Source organism: Cervus elaphus, chromosome 3 (assembly GCF_910594005.1).
Source record: "Cervus elaphus chromosome 3, mCerEla1.1, whole genome shotgun sequence".
In the NCBI taxonomy this organism is placed as follows: domain Eukaryota; kingdom Metazoa; phylum Chordata; class Mammalia; order Artiodactyla; family Cervidae; genus Cervus; species Cervus elaphus.
In genome coordinates this window covers 30545184-30560057 of record NC_057817.1, presented here as the reverse complement: position 1 = coordinate 30560057, position 14874 = coordinate 30545184, and the positions used below count along the sequence as shown (strand labels likewise).

The 14874-nt window shown below is 54.0% G+C and overlaps 1 protein-coding gene across 3 annotated transcripts; it reads right to left on the bottom strand.

The window, feature by feature from the left end:
- Positions 1–2554: 2554 nt before the first annotated feature.
- On the bottom strand, positions 2555–9031 carry WNT10B (Wnt family member 10B). 3 transcript variants are annotated; one of them, XM_043885383.1, is made up of 6 exons: positions 8419–9031; positions 7951–8094; positions 6916–7035; positions 6524–6792; positions 4393–4766; positions 2555–3732 (listed from the first exon to the last, which is right to left on the bottom strand). In XM_043885383.1, exons 3-6 carry the CDS (start codon positions 6987–6989, stop codon positions 3274–3276), a joined length of 1176 nt encoding a protein of 391 aa, XP_043741318.1. In that variant the 5' UTR covers positions 6990–7035; positions 7951–8094; positions 8419–9031; the 3' UTR covers positions 2555–3273. The 3 variants fall into 3 exon arrangements, with proteins under 3 accessions (XP_043741318.1, XP_043741308.1, XP_043741326.1); XM_043885373.1 differs by having other exon boundaries at positions 7951–8064; XM_043885391.1 differs by having other exon boundaries at positions 7951–8017.
- Positions 9032–14874: the final 5843 nt, after the last annotated feature.

The following is a 14874-nucleotide window of genomic DNA, read 5'->3' as shown; positions in this document are numbered from 1 at the left end:
GGGTACCATATGAGAACTGGGGGGGGGGGGGCAGGGAGGGGAGGGATAAATCAGGAGCTTGAGATTAAAATACACACACTAAAAATAAATAAATAAAATAAAATATACACACTGCTATATATAAAGTAGATCACCAACAAGGACCTACTTCAGAATGAATATATATATATGAATAATATACATATGTATAACTAAATAATTTTGCTGAACACTTGAAACTAACACAACATTGTAAACCAACTATACTCCAATAAGATTTTTTTTAAAAAGATGATGAAGGATGAGATGACTAATAAGGAGTATGTTTATAACAAAAAGAATTGTATCCTATCCTTCCTGGGCTGTTGCCATCAAAGGACTTTGGCTCTCCTAAGCTCTGTATTTTAAATGGCAGAAGACTCCTCCAGTGTTTTAATGACTCCTAGAGTGGGCCACATGATACCTCCACATGATTTTTCTTTCCATTTCTTTTCCTAGATTTTTCAAGGCACACACCACAGATTATGCCCTCACACTCATCACCAAAATTATGCTTTGCAACTGACCTTGTTAGTGCCTCAACCATACCAAGACGCCTTGTGAGACTCTGACAGGAGGTGACACCTGTCAGTGTTCCTGCCCAAGTTTTCAGATCCTCTCAAGGTTGAGTCCCAGGTATGACAGAAGGAAGGAAATGGTGATAGTGTTGTATGGTTAGCAGCAAGTCCCAAGGTATTTGAGTCAGAACTGATGAATGGAACTAGAGAATCTTCCAGCCCTGCTATCCTTCACCCTCTGGAGTCTGGAGAGGGAAGTGCTATTGCAGCATTACTGGGTGCTCACCATAGAGCAAACAGGAGCACAGACAGGAGGGTTGCTGCTCAGTCACTGCCACTCCCCAGCTCCCCAGCCACTTGACAGGCTAATGCTCTAAGAGGAGAAGCGCTGTATCCAGAGCTGAAGGAGGCCGAGAGGGCTGACTACAGTTGATCAGTCTTTCCCCATCCCTCTGGCTGCCATTGGCGCTAACCAAAGCTGAAATTTTAGCCACCCGCTCCGTCTCCGTCACTGACCCCAGGCCTGGGCCTGAGCCCAGTGCGTGTGCCGGGAGCAGGGGTGGGGAGGGGGGTGTTGGCCTCGCTGACAAAATCCATTTGGAATTTCTCAAGGTTGTGGTTTGGGGCTTCAGTTTGCCACAGAGTGTGTCTGACGAAAGAAGAAAGTTAGAAAGAGAAAAGGAGCCAAAGAGAGCACAGAGGAAGGAACTGGAGGAAAACTGAAATATTCCTGCTGTGATTTCATTGGCCAGTCTCTTCCCTCTTCCTGAGTGTGAGAAATTCCCACTCTGGATGTTCCTTATCATTATTTTCCCTCATATCCTATGTCTGTTGTAGCTGCATCCATCTCTCTCCTGCTGGGCCATGCATACATGAAGCTCAGTCAATGCCTAAAGGCCTACCTCCATCAAATTTCCAAATCAAGAATTCTCAGAGTGCAAGTGGAAATTTAGGACATAAAGTTTTGCCATAAAGTACTACCCTAAACCAACACCCCTTGCTGTCCTTCCTACCTTGATGCTACCTGATTTTGAGGGTAATTGGGGGCAGATATAGCTATCGCCTAGAGGTGTGAAAAGGACTATTTCGACATCTTCTGGCCAAGGAGATGACCTGACAGAGTCAGCATCTTGCAACCCCATAAATAATCAGTTATTTGTAAAGTTCTAAATTTGTGCTATAGCTTTTCTAAATTGAAAGATGATTGTTTATTTTCAATAATACTTGACTAGGAATAGAAAGAAAGTGGAATTGAAATAAAAGAAGTTCTGTTTTCTCTAGTTATGGTTATCTCTTAAAAGATAAAGGAGCTGTTTTGCTGAGATTAAATGCAGAAGAGCTCTGAATAAGGAAAGACAAACTACATATGCAAATAATTCAGTGGGATAGCATGCTGATTTTGCTGGTTTCCAGAGCAAAAAACTCCAATTTTGAGCACAGGAGTCCTTTATATATGTTTCCCATCAGTCTTGTATCTATCATCAAGTTCTCCAATTTGAAACCACAGAGAAAAGCACCTGCCATTTTTGAGTCCAGATTCAATGGTGAGACATCTTCAGGACCTGAAAATCCCAGAACAGAGGTGACCTCACTGTGTAGGGTAGGTGTCAAAACAAACCACAGCCAAAGAACCAAATCTGGCCCCACAGTCCATTTTCGTGAATAAAGTTTTATTGGACATAGGCATGCCCATGAGTTGAGAAAAAAAAAAAAATCCAAGCCCTGTTATAGGGCAGTGGCCAAGGCAAAATCTAGGAAGTGAGGCACAGAGAACCTGAATAGGGCCTATGTTTACATCTTGAGTCCCTCACACCTAGAAGTCCCCCTGCCCCGCCCAGTTTTTTCCACACTAAAAATTGTCAGCTGAGTCACCTGAAGACCATTTCAAATCCTTTGTGGAACCAGGCATGATATACATAAAGTCACTGAGTATGGGAGGGTAAGAGAATTCACCTGGAAAAGAAGCCAGGCCTGAGATCCCAAGTGTGGCTAGAAATATAACCATCTGTATTCACCAGTCCAGGAACTTAATTTATTTTTATTACAAACAAGAACCAAGAACAAGTCTCAGTACAATAAATTATCCATTCCCACCCCTCCTGCTGAAGAAAGAAAAAGAGGCTCAGAGAGTCTTGGGTAAAATTCCTCCTTTGGAGGTTTCCCTTCAACATCTGAATAGGGGCAGACAGCTTCCCTAAGGGCCTTGACAGACAACTTTCACGGTTTTTGAGTGCCCTGCACCCTGTCCCTTCCCTAAGAAAAACCTCTCTACCACTGGCTCCTATGACTCCCTAAGATGGGGTGCAGGCTGCAGTAGAGGAGTTTAGAAACAGCAAATAGGAGTGAGAGGTCTCTTTCTGGATACAGGTTGTATGGCTCCACACAATGCTGGGGCTATCCCTCAGAAGAAAAGAGTGGGCAAATTATAGGGACTCCCCAGCCAAAAGGAATATGAATATGAGAGTTAAAGGGACCCCAGGTTGGGTGGCTGGGAGAGCAACACAGTTCATCTTATTCCATTCAGATGTTCAAGGAGCAGAAGAGGGTCACAGCTCCCCCACAAGGCCCTCCTACTGTGGGGGAGAAAGCCACACATCACAGACTCCACCTGACCCAAAGCTGTTTCCAGGTAGACACTCTGAGCTGCCAGGGGCCAAGATTGACCCTGGACAGAAATCAGAGCAAAAGGCTGCAAAGGTGCCCCTCCCCTGCCCCAGCCCCGCAGTGAGGCTGACCCTCACTTACACACATTGACCCACTCTGTGACCTTGCACTCGTCACATAGCACGTAGCAGCACCAGTGGAAGCGGCAATGACAGCGCTCGACTCGGGTCTGCCGGAGCACGTTGTGCCCGCGGCCACAGCACAGGCTGCCACAGCCGTCCAGCAGGCGGCTGGTCTTGTTGCAGGCCCGGCCCCGCGTGCCTGGGGAGCCCACAGTGGGGTCTCTCTCGCAGAAGTCAGGAGACTTCTCGAAGTAGACCAGCTCTCCTGAGAGGCGACGGGGCCGAAGGCGGGGCTGGAAGGCTCCGGAGTTGCGGTTGTGAGTATCAATGAAGATGGCCCGGCCCAGCCGCTCCCTCAAGGCTGCCCCCACTGCCCGGAACTCTGGGGCTGCCCTCCAGCATGTCTTGAACTGGCAGCTGCCCGAAGTGCCATGGCACTTGCATTTCCGCTTCAGGTTTTCAGTTACCACCTAGAGCATCAGTGAGGAAGAAATGAGGGGAGGGCAGCAAATGGACAGAGCACAGAGGCACAGGAGAGGGGAGGGAATAGAGAGCATACAGAAACAGAGGGAAGAATGGCAATAAAATATCAGAAGAGAAAGGGCACCATGAGACTGGCTAATAGCCCAACTCCCTCGTTTTATGTTGGAGAACTGAAGCCAGAGCAGAGAGCAAATTGCCCATCTTCAACAAACAGCTGGTTATGGAGATTTGGCTAGTAGCTAGCCAGCAACAGGACTCAGCTCCAGTTGTCCTGACTCCCAATCCAGTGCTCTTTCCAGAATGAACCTGGTAAACCAGGGAGTCTAGCCCAGAGAACCCCTAAATTCTAGGGAAGGCAGCTATACTAATTATATATATATGTATATATATATATATATAATGAGCACCAAGGACTAGAAACTACTCTGGGTGCTCTGTTTGCTAGCTCACTCTTAATGACATTGTAAGGTAGTATCATTAGACTTTTTTACAGGTGCAAAACGGAGATTTAGTGACTTGCTTGGCTCCAGGCCACCCCACAGGTAACAATCACCCCCTACATCTCATCTTCTTATGCTGCTGTACCCTCTCAAATCTAGCCAGGCCTTAAAAGGCAGGAAGACCCAGGACAACTTGCACACACATACCTGACGCCCCACCCTGTTGTTGTGGATCCGCATTCGTGCCTGGATGTCCCGGGGAGCTTCCCTGGAATCCAAAAAATCCCGAGAGAACTTCTCCCCGAAGTCCATGTCATGGTTACAGCCGCCCCATTCCCACGTGTCCTGGGGGCCAGGGCTGGGACCAGAGCCAGGGCCCGAGCTGGGCAGGGAGTGGGGAAAGCTCTTGCCCCGTGATAGTGCCTGCAGCTGCAGCAGTTTCGCCCTCAGTCGATCCTGCTCACCACTGCCCTTCCAGCCACAGCCGCAGCTCACCAGCTTGCCCAGGCTGCAGGCGGTGGCTACTGCGTGCATGACCCCAGCAGCCAGCATGGAGAAGGAAAAAGCGCTCTCTCGGAAACCTAGGGATGAAAGGGGTGTGGATAGGGGTAAGTCTGACAGGCCGCTGAGAGTAAGGAGGCCCAAGGAAACAGCCAAACTGCAATTCCAGAATTTCCTAACTGAGTCCAGATCCTGCCATTTACCAGTTGAGTAGTTTGGGAGCAAGTCACAGGAGAAGGAAGGGAACCTAAAAGCACAGAGTCTCAGTTTCCTCATCTATAAAGGGAGAAGATGAATTGAGATGATCCCTGAGGCCCATTCTTGCTCTGTTTAAGTCTGGGATTTTCAGGTGTGGATGAAAGAGCTAGGCTACTGGGAAAGACCCCTGGAGATTAGAGATGACTAAGAGAGAGTCCTTGAGGTCTTTGAAGATATGTTCACTTAGTTCTATATCTGAAAGCCTTAGAAATTCCCCAGCCCTGCAGGTGGGATGGAAGCAGAGGCCTTTGGTTTTGTGTTGTTTTTGTTGTTGGTTTTTCAATCAAGGTTATTTAAATCAGTCTTTTAACCAACTTACCCTCCACCAGCCCAAAATCCCCAAAGTGTTGGAGCTGTGGAGCTGTCCTTCCTCTTTCCAGTTTCTAGTTTTATGTTTGCCCGTTAAGATTGCCCCTTATATTTATCCTAACCTGCTATTACTCTATAAATTGCTGGGAGAGGGAGAGAGGTGGGGGTGATTCTCCCTAAGGCCCTCTTAAAATGTTGACTTCTTTGTTACGTTTTGTTTTTTTTTTTTTTCTTTGTTATGTTTTGGGGGTCACAGAGGCTCAGGATGACAAGCCTTCCCCAGGCTTAGATAGACATGCTTCTCATTGGGCCATCAAAGCCTTCCCCTACACCAGGCCCTGTAGAAAAGCAGCCTCCCTCTCTGGAGCCCTGAGTGGATGGGAGCACCTCCTTAGGGGCCAGGCCTCTCCCGTCCCAGGATGCAGGGCTCCTGGCCCAGCCTCCTGATCCCCCAACCTCAAGCCTCCAGGGGTGAAGCTGTTTGCACAAGTCTTGGGAATTCCCCCGCAGATGGCAGCTGCCTATTAACCCCATAGTCCCCAAAGTATTGCCCCCACCCTTGGACTGAGCCAGAGATGGATGTTTACTCCTTTAGGGAGTAAACTGGGGCATGGCCTAGCAAGAGACAGTGATGCCCTTCCAGACCAGGGCCCCCAGGCTGGGCCCCGCAGTGACCTGTTCTCCACACCTCCAGCACTTCCTCACCTGCTCAGGTGAGAGCCACCTGGGGCCCCCACAGCACGGAGGAGGGGGATGCTCCCTGGCTTCAAAGCCATCGGGGTCTTTGTTCCCAGCTTCTGCTCCTGGGAACCCCAGTAATTAGGGGAGTAGGTTTAACCCTTAAACGGTTGGGGGCGTCACCCCACCCCCGCTGAGGCTATTGGGACACCAGCCTGGGCTTGTCCCATGCAGAGAGGAGGGGCAGAAAATTGGGGGACGGGGAGGAGGGGTGCATTTAAAGCTTCTGGGGCTGGGGGTTATCTCTTGCTCACAGGTGCAGCCGAGATCAGCTGGGCGGAGGCAGGAAAGGGGGGCCCTGGGGTAAGGGAGCAGGGACCCAGCTGCCTTGCCGGCAGCGCGCAGGTGGAAGTCTGAAGCACGGGGCCCCAGACGGGTGGCCAGACCCTACTCCGCGCAGCTCCGGGGGGGGAATTCCCGGAGAGGCCCCTCCCGGAGTGGTGAACCAGTCCCTTCCCGCCTCCGCTCGCGTCGGCGTAGCCCCCCGCCCCCCAGCCCCGGGGGCGGCGCAGACTCGCCCGGTCAGGCTCACCGCGCTTGAGGATGGCGCTGTGGTGCGGCAGGCGGCCGCCGCCCTCGAGCGCCGAGCAGTTCCAGCGCTGGTCGCGCAGCTGGTGCTGACACTCGTGGACCGCGATGTGCAGGCCCTGGAGCGCCGACGCCGTCACGTCGGGGCTGCGAAGGCACAGGCCCAGCTGCCGCTTGCTCAGGCCCGACAGCGTCAAGCAAACGGTGTTGGCGGTCAGCGGCGGCTCGCCGCCGCCCGGCAGCTTCAAGCCCAGAATCTCATTGCCGAGGACCCTGGGAACCGAGAAGGCGTCTCAGGGTCTGCAGTCCAGGCCTTCGCGCTCCCTCCGACGCCTCCCGACCCGCCTCTAGCCCAGGGCTTTCTCTCGCAGGCTGGGTGACAGGGGCACCGCTCACCGACTGCACAACGCCAGGAACAGGAGACCGGCGAGGCCCGAGGGCGGAGGCCGCGGCCGGGGCTCTTCCCGCATGTCGAATCCCGGGCCCTAAGGCCCCGATGCGCAGATCGAGCAGGGCCTGCAGGACAGGGACACTTAGGGAGGGCTCTAGAATAGGGTGGCTCACCTGGGCAACCGAAGGATGCCCAACTCTGGCTCCTAACTCACCAGGGCCACCCCGCTGACCCTTCTCATCCCGCTCAAACAAAACAGTAAGATCACGCCCTTGATTCCCAGAGTACCTGGGCCCTGGAAGAAGAGTGTGGGCCTAGAAACTGGGACTTAAGCCAGCGTCCTGGAGCTCACCCAGCCAGACACAGTGCCCGGCACACAGACACACTCACGTGCAAACAGCTGTATAGTCTCACAAACAGCTCTCCACTATCCTGTCCACCGCTCCCTTTTCAAGGGCCCCAGGACTGGCTTCCCAGGCCCAACACAGCTTCACCAGCTCTTGCTCAGGAGGCCTGCGGGCCAGGATTGAGAGGGGGTTCCCCACCACTCAGCCAGCAGGGTGGGGGTGGGGGAGTGTAGTCTCCAAGTGCCATCTAGCAGCTTCCCTGAAAAGGGTGGAGGAATGGGCTCCCCATCCCACTGTGCCCTCTGCAGCCCCAGTAGGGAGCCAGGGGAGGCTCCAGGTGCCACAAGTCTGGGAGGGGACCTTGCTTCCCTCTTGAAATGGACTGTGGTGCAGGCTGAGTCCTTTTCTTCCACCGCTACCTCTCCTAACTACATGTTCCTCTCCTCCTGACACTGCTCATCTGGTCCCCACCAGGTCCTCGGTCTCAGACCCCACCCCTCTGCTCTCCACTCACTGCCCTCCAAATCTGGGGCCACTCCTTTATTTGCTAGGTCTTTATCTCTGGCAATATCCCGGGCTTTCTCTGCGTCTCTGTGCCCCCGTGGGCGGATGCGTGTCTGTCTGACTAACAGAGTGCTTGTCGCGTCCTCCAGTGCGAGTCCCTGCCCTCCCTGCTTTCCCAGTTCCCATTACCTCCAGCTGCTCTGGGGCCGAGTCTGCCACCGGCGTGGTCCGGTCGCCTGGGCTCGGGCTGTTCAAACTGTGGGGAGAGTGCGTCGGGTTCTGGCCCCTCGGCAGAGCCGCATTCTTCCAGGGCAGGGCCACTCCTCTCCGCCGCTTCCCCAGCGCCGCCGCGGCCGCCGGGAGGAAGGGAGGGAGGAAGGGAGGGAGTGATCGAGAAAGCTAGCGAGCGGGCGAGCACAGAACTGGGGGCTCTGGCTCTCTTCGCGCCGAGCTCACCGGCGGCTCTGCCGCTGCTGACAGAGCTGCGGCCCCTCCCCGAGCCCGGGGCATCCCCACCCCACTCCTCACACCCCCCGCCTTGACCCAGGGAGCCCAGCCGCTCCCCCTCCTCCCAGCGTACTCACACACCCTCTCCCCCGACGCCTGGGTTTCAGGCTCGGCCCCACCGAAGGGGGAGGTGGCCAGAGTTCCACTCACCTGCTCTGGGACCGCCAAGGCTGCAAGGAGGGTGTGGTGACCCAGACTAGAGAACCAAGCCCCTGGTCCCCAGTGGTCATGTCTCTATGCCTCAGTTTCCCCCACCGATAGCTGAGTGACTGGAAGGTGCCTTTGACCAGATGAAGACGGAACTCAGATCGAACTTGCCTGGCTGGACGGTCTTGGTCTCTGCGCGAGAGCCTGGGGAGAGCGCACTGCAGGGCAATCTGAGCTGGCGGGAGTAACTCCCTTCTGGGTGGCTTGGCTTCCGCCCACCTCGGAGCCCTACGCCTGCCCCTTGGGAGGGGTCAGCTCTGGCCTCAGAGTTTGGCTCTGGCAGAGTCTCCGGGAGCTCCGGAGATCTTCAGCCTGCCCCTGTGCTTCCTTGGGCTCACAGGCATCCTTGCCAGCAGAGGTCCCCTGCCCTTCCTAAGATCTCAAGTCTGCACTCCGCGGTGGCCCATATTCCTGCTCCAGACTCGCAGACTTGCTTCACGTGGAAAGAGGAGGGATCCCAAACTGAGCCCAGCCTGAGGATGACCAGGCAAAGAGTCTGATCGTGGGTTGTACAGACGGAGGCAAACCACCCTAGGGAGCTCCAGTGGCAGCGAAGGGGTTAGGCGCCACTGCGCTCCTGCCTGACTCACCCTCCCAGCTCTAACCACTGTGGGCTATTTTTGCCAGAGAGGGGCCCCAGGCTTCCCAGCCGCCCCCCGCCCCTGCCAGACCGCAGCCCAAGGCACGGCTGGCCCCGCGAGCCCAAGGCTGGCACGTTGACTCAGAGACAGGCCCCCCGGGGAAACAGAGCCACAGGGCTGAAACCCACAGCCACAGTCATCTCTTCCTTGGTAGTGGCCATGCAGCTTTCCTGGGCAGCCAGCCTCTAGTCTTTGTGGCTGCAGGTCTTGCCCTGGGCTGCAGGGGGCACTGCTGTCTGAGGGGCAAAGCCATCTGAGAGAGATTAATGACTTTCATCTGCTGGGATATTTATTAATCACCTTTATGTGCCAGGCCTCAGGCAGGCTGGGGAGGTGAAAGTACCCTAGTTCCTGACCCTGGACAGCTGCGATCAAAGAGGGCTGCTTTTTTCTGCTTTCCCACCTCTGGGTGGAGAGGGGAGTAGAGGAGAAGAAGCCCTACAAGAGAAGGGGCTCTTATCCCTCCTTCCTGTTTAGGGGCCAAGAACCAAACCATGTGTGGCTTTTGAGACCACTAGAATCTGCACCCTATCTTAGTAGCTTTTGGATCCTGTCCTTGTCCTTCCTGCATGTCAGCCTGGAACTTTACCTAGGTCCCTGGAGGAGGGGGACAAGGTTTCCCATGCTCTTCCCCCATGGGAACCTCTTGGACACTTGCATTTTTCCACATGACTCCAAGTCTCCCTCAGGTTTCAGACTGCTCCTTCTGATTTTACCCTTGTCGGGCTGTGGTATAGTCAGGTGCCAAGGAAGGGCCAGGGTCACAGCTACTATCACAGATTCCAATATCTTAATGACCCCCGGGCTCCCCAGGCTGGCCTGTCCCAAATCCAAAGACCCATACTCCTGTTTCCTTTCCCAGCAGAAGCCCAGCTCTGGGACAGGAGGCCACAGGCAGGCAGACTGGGTGGCCTGAGCTGGCCCCCGTGCCCTCGGCCCGACCGGCTGGCCTGAGCACTGACCCGCAGGCGGCTGGAGGGTGGTGGGGCAGGCGGGGCCTGGAGAGGGCTGTGGGTACACACCCATTGCCTAATACCCCAAGCACGCGGCCAGCTCCAGGAAAGGAGAGGGGCGGGAACCAGAGAGACCTTGACAAGGGTTGGGGCCATGACAGCAGGGGGAAAGTGAGGGGCTGTCATTACTTCAGGGAGGGAGTGGGAGCAAGCTGGTCCCCCTTCCCCTGCGGGGAAGAGTAGGGGGCTGACTTCCCATCATAGGGGTGGACAGTATCAAGAGCAATCTGAGAACACTGGGGCTCTATAGGGCGGGGGTCAAAGAAAAGAGTGGGGGTCCCTGGAGATTGGGGGATCCAGCAACTGAGGCGGTGGCTAAAGCTGAGTGCAGCCTCGAAAGCCTCCTCCTCCTCCTCCCCCCGTGTTTGCCTTGGCCCGGGGTCCCGGGTGACTCATCTATTGCTGAGCCGCTGATAGGGGCGGCCAGGCCCAGGGAACCCAAATTATAGGCCCTGGAGGGATGGATGCGCCCGCGGCGGCGGTGAGCTCAGCCGTGCTGCCCACCCTCCGCCTCTCACGCTTTCTGCTGCAGCACCACAGGCCACCACCCGGCGGCACCAGAGCGTGCGCAGCTGACTCCACTGGACTCCAGAGAAACCCCCAACGTTCAGCAGTTGCCCCCAACGTATCAGTAAAATTACCCACGACAGAACTTTGCCCCCTTCTCCACCAGAGGCTGATGCCTTCCCAGCCCAAAGAGGGAGTGACACCTGCTGGTGCTTCAAAAGAAGGTAGGCTCCTCTGCCCACAGCTCTCAGCCCTGGTCCCCTGCTTCCTCCCCAGACCCCCATCTAGGTAAAGCCCCTCTCCCCTCTGATATCTCTCTCTCCAAATCCTATTTTAAGAGGGTGGTTTACTACTGACTTTCCACTTTAAGCCTTTAAAGGTATCCATGGTCAAAAGTGATGCAAAAAATAAATAAAGCAGGGTAAAGGAGATAGGTGGTGGAATTCCATTTTATAAAGGGGGAGGAGTGAAAGGGATGTGGAGGAACAAACACTTGGAGATATCGGGGAAGGGCATTCCAGAAGACAGAAAAGCAAGTGCAAAGATCTTGAAACAGATACTTTCTTGGTATGTTCAAGGAATTAACAAGGAAGCCAGTGTGGCTGAAGGGAGGAACCTACAGGGGTTTTGAAGACAGAAGGGCAGGAGTTTTGTTTTGTTTTGTTTTGTTTTGACTGATTTGACATAGACTATAAGAAAACAGACAAGTCAAGGATGGCTCTAGGATTCTTGTCCTGTGCAACTGAAAGGATGGAGTTGCCATTCACTGGGATGGGGATGACTGAATAAAGAGCAGGTGCAAGTGAATAACTGGGAGTTTAGTTTGGGATATTGTACGTTTTGAGATGTTTATTCAAGTGTTAGATGTGCAAGTTCAGAGTTCAGGGCCAGAGATAAAAGTAGGGAGTATGAGACTGTATAGTTCACCAAAGGAGTGAGTGTAGACTGAGAAGAAGTTGCAGATTGAAATGGGGTGCAGTCCAGTGAGTCATGTAGAAACTGGGTACAAAGGTGGAACCAGATAAAGAGACTGAGAAGGTGAGCAGTCAGGGAGGTAGGAATGGTGTTCCAGAAATCAAGTGAGACTATTTCAAGGAAGAAGTGTTCAACTTTGTCTGCTATTCCTAAAAAGTTTGTTAGGATGAGAACTGAGATTTGACAGTAGAGCGAAATGGAGGTCATGGATGATTTTGAGGATGAAATGCAGTGGGTTCAAAGGTGTGATTAAGGCGGTGGAAAGAGAGAATAAAGAAAAGAAACTGGCACTGGTGATTAAAGCAACACTGAGTTCTGCAGTAAAAGACAACACAGAAACGGGACACACTTAGGTGGCAATGTGAAGTCAAATAAAGTTTTGGTGTTTTTTAGATGGGAGACATTACAGCATATTTGTAGGCTGATAGGTATGATCCAGTAGAGAGGTAAACTGATGACACAGGAAAGGAAGAGAAGACAATTGATAGAGTGATGATTTGATCTAAATAAATTTGGGCCAGGTCCTACAAAATTTGACCAGACCTTGAGCCCTCCCACTCTTCCCCACTATCCCTGGTGGGTGGAATAGTGGAACAAAGGATATGGAATCCTTTTTTCCTCCCTTCCCACTTGTGCTTGTCACCAGTGGCCACAGACAGGACTGCCCTGTCTTCAAGCCCAGCTCCCTCCTCCATGGGGTTTTATCAACCCACTAAACCAAAAGATGTGACCCAGGCCCCAGTGGGAAGAAACTCCGCAGGGACAAAGGGCAAGCTGCCCAAGGTACACTGTCTACTTACTTGAGCCATCTGTGCTGGGTGGCCTCCGCAGGGGCTACTGGCTTTTAGATCTGTGGAAGATGCTAAGCCAGTACACCTTGTCCCTCAGTGTCAAATCCTTGGAGGGGCAAAGGGCCTGGGAAAGATATTCCCCTCAAAAATAACCTCCATCAGGTTTCATTTGGGCTAATATGCATCCTTTTAAAATGCAAGAGCCCTGGAGAAGGAAATGGCAACCCACTCCAGTGTTCTTGCCTGGAGAATTCCATGGACTGAGGAGCCTGGAGGGCTACAGTCCGTGGGGTCACAAAAGATTCAGACACGACTTAGCGACTGAACAATAGGAATGGAAACACATAAAAAAATAAAATAAAATAAAATAAAATGCAAGAGCCCCAGGAAGATTCATTAAACTTATCAGGCATTTATTTTTTAGAGTGATTTGCCTGCACTGGAGGGGAGGCTTGATCATTTCTGGGACTTGAAACTCTTTCGGACCAGGCCTGGTACATTACTTAGTCAAAAAAAACATCCTAAAGTCAGGGAAGATGAAAAAAAAAAAAAGATCAAAATGGAGGCAGGAAGATCCTAAAGACCATTTTTATTTATCTCCCAGTTTGGGGAAGGGCCCCCAGCCTGCACAATCATAAGCAGCCATTAAGGTGGTAAAAGCATGGGGTTTGAGTTGAACAGTCTGGGTTTCAACCTGGCTCTACCGTTCATCCCTTTATTAGCTGCGGGCCCGTGGAAAACTGCCTAATCTAGTTTTTCCTTTGTAAAATGGAGAGAGAGAGGAGAGATGTAAAGGAGGAGATCCTCCTCTTCCAGGGGCAACCTGCGTGTGTTGGCGGGGCCTGATAACCAGGCTGGCAGTGCCCTCTATATCCCACACGGGGAACAGCAGGCACTCATTCCCTAGGAGGCAGAGGGGCCCTGAAGCTGAGAGGATGTAGGGAGGCGTGTTAGGGTCAGGGTTAGGTATCCCAGCGTGATGAGAGTGAAGAGAGCCAGAGTTCTAGGTGGAGAAGACAGAAAGTTGGTAGAAAATTCCAGAAAGGAGCAGAAACGTGGACGCACAGGTTCTCAGCTCTGGGTTCAGTTTAGTCAGCAGCCCTTCTGCTCCCAGCCCCTACACACACACACACACACACACCTGGCATCAAGTCTGCCTTTCTTTTCTGAGCCTAGTCTCAGAGTCACCGCTGCTCCAGGCCTCATCCGTTATGATACCACCTTGGTTACAGGTTTTGTCCGCCTCCCCCAGTGACAGGCACAGGTTGACACATGCCAGGGGGTGACACACTCTAGGATGACCCAAGGAACACAGGGTCAGAGTGACACGCAGATGCATATTTCATCTCCTACTCATCCACCCACCTCCACACACAGTTCCAGACACTGCTCCCCGGTCAACCTTCTGGGTCTCTCCTGGCCACCCCCTTCCCGACACATAGGAGATGATGCACTGTCCCAGGTGGTGGCTGTGACAAGATGACTCGATGATGCCTTCCGACCTCAGCTAAATTCCAAGATTCTTGAGAAAGGCTCCTAAAATCCCTCCTCAGAACATGGGAGTTTCTGTCCGTGAGGACACGCACTCATGTGTGTATGCACATTCTCACACGCAGTCTCATTTACAACTCTCCCACTTCATGCACACACTGGCAGGCACTTGTGCACTTCTTTCCTCCCACAAGTACAAACCTCTGCTGCCTCAGGTTTCTCTCCATGGTTGGGCCTGTGCGCTCAGCTCATCCCCGCACCCACCCCCCACCGCCCGGGATTTCCCTGACCACAGCCCCAACCCCACCCGTCTCCCCCTTCTCCTTCCCTGTTCAGCCGTCGGGGGTTCATGGGCGGGGAGGCTTCTCCCCAGAGTCCCTGCCCAGAACCACAGCTTTCCTTCTTCCACTCAGGATGGGGGACCGGGGTGACGTCGAAGGGACAGCCCCACAGCGGGCCGCGAAGTGGCTGAGCTCCTAGCAGTTTGTCCCCGCAGCACACTGGTCGCTGCGCCCCCTGGCGGCCGCTGGTCCCCGACGGGCTCCGGACGCGGAGAGGACTGAGGCGGGCGCGCGTGGGAGGGCGTCCCAAGGGGAGGGGTCGGCGGCCAGTGCAGGTCCGGAGGCGGGAGCCACCGGGCAGGGGGCGGGGGTGAGCCCCGACGGCCAGCCCGTCAGCTCTCGCCTCAGACGGGCGGGAGCCACGGCCCCGCTCGCTGCCCATTGTCTGCGCCCCTGACCGGTGCGCCCTGGTGCCACAGTGCGGCCCGGCGGGGCAGCCTCCTATCGTCACTTCAGCCAGCGCCGCAACTATAAGAGGCGGTGCCGCCCGCCGTGGCTGCCTCAGCCCACCAGCTGGGACCGCGAGCCATGCAGCCCGTCGCCCGCCCCCAGGGCTGTTAGAGCCAGACTGCGAACTCTCGCCACTTGCCGCCACCGCCGCGTCCCGTCCCACCGCCGCGGGCAGCCGCCAAAGCCGCCC

Coding starts and splice junctions, on each gene's coding strand:
- WNT10B (XM_043885383.1), bottom strand. CDS start 6,989: ATGCGGGAAGAGCCCCGGCCGCGGCCTCCGCCCTCGGGCCTCGCCGGT. Junction 6,793..6,915: donor TTCCTGGCGTTGTGCAGTCG/GTGAGCGGTGCC, acceptor CTCGGTTCCCAG/GGTCCTCGGCAATGAGATTC. Junction 3,733..4,392: donor ACAACAGGGTGGGGCGTCAG/GTATGTGTGTGC, acceptor CTGATGCTCTAG/GTGGTAACTGAAAACCTGAA.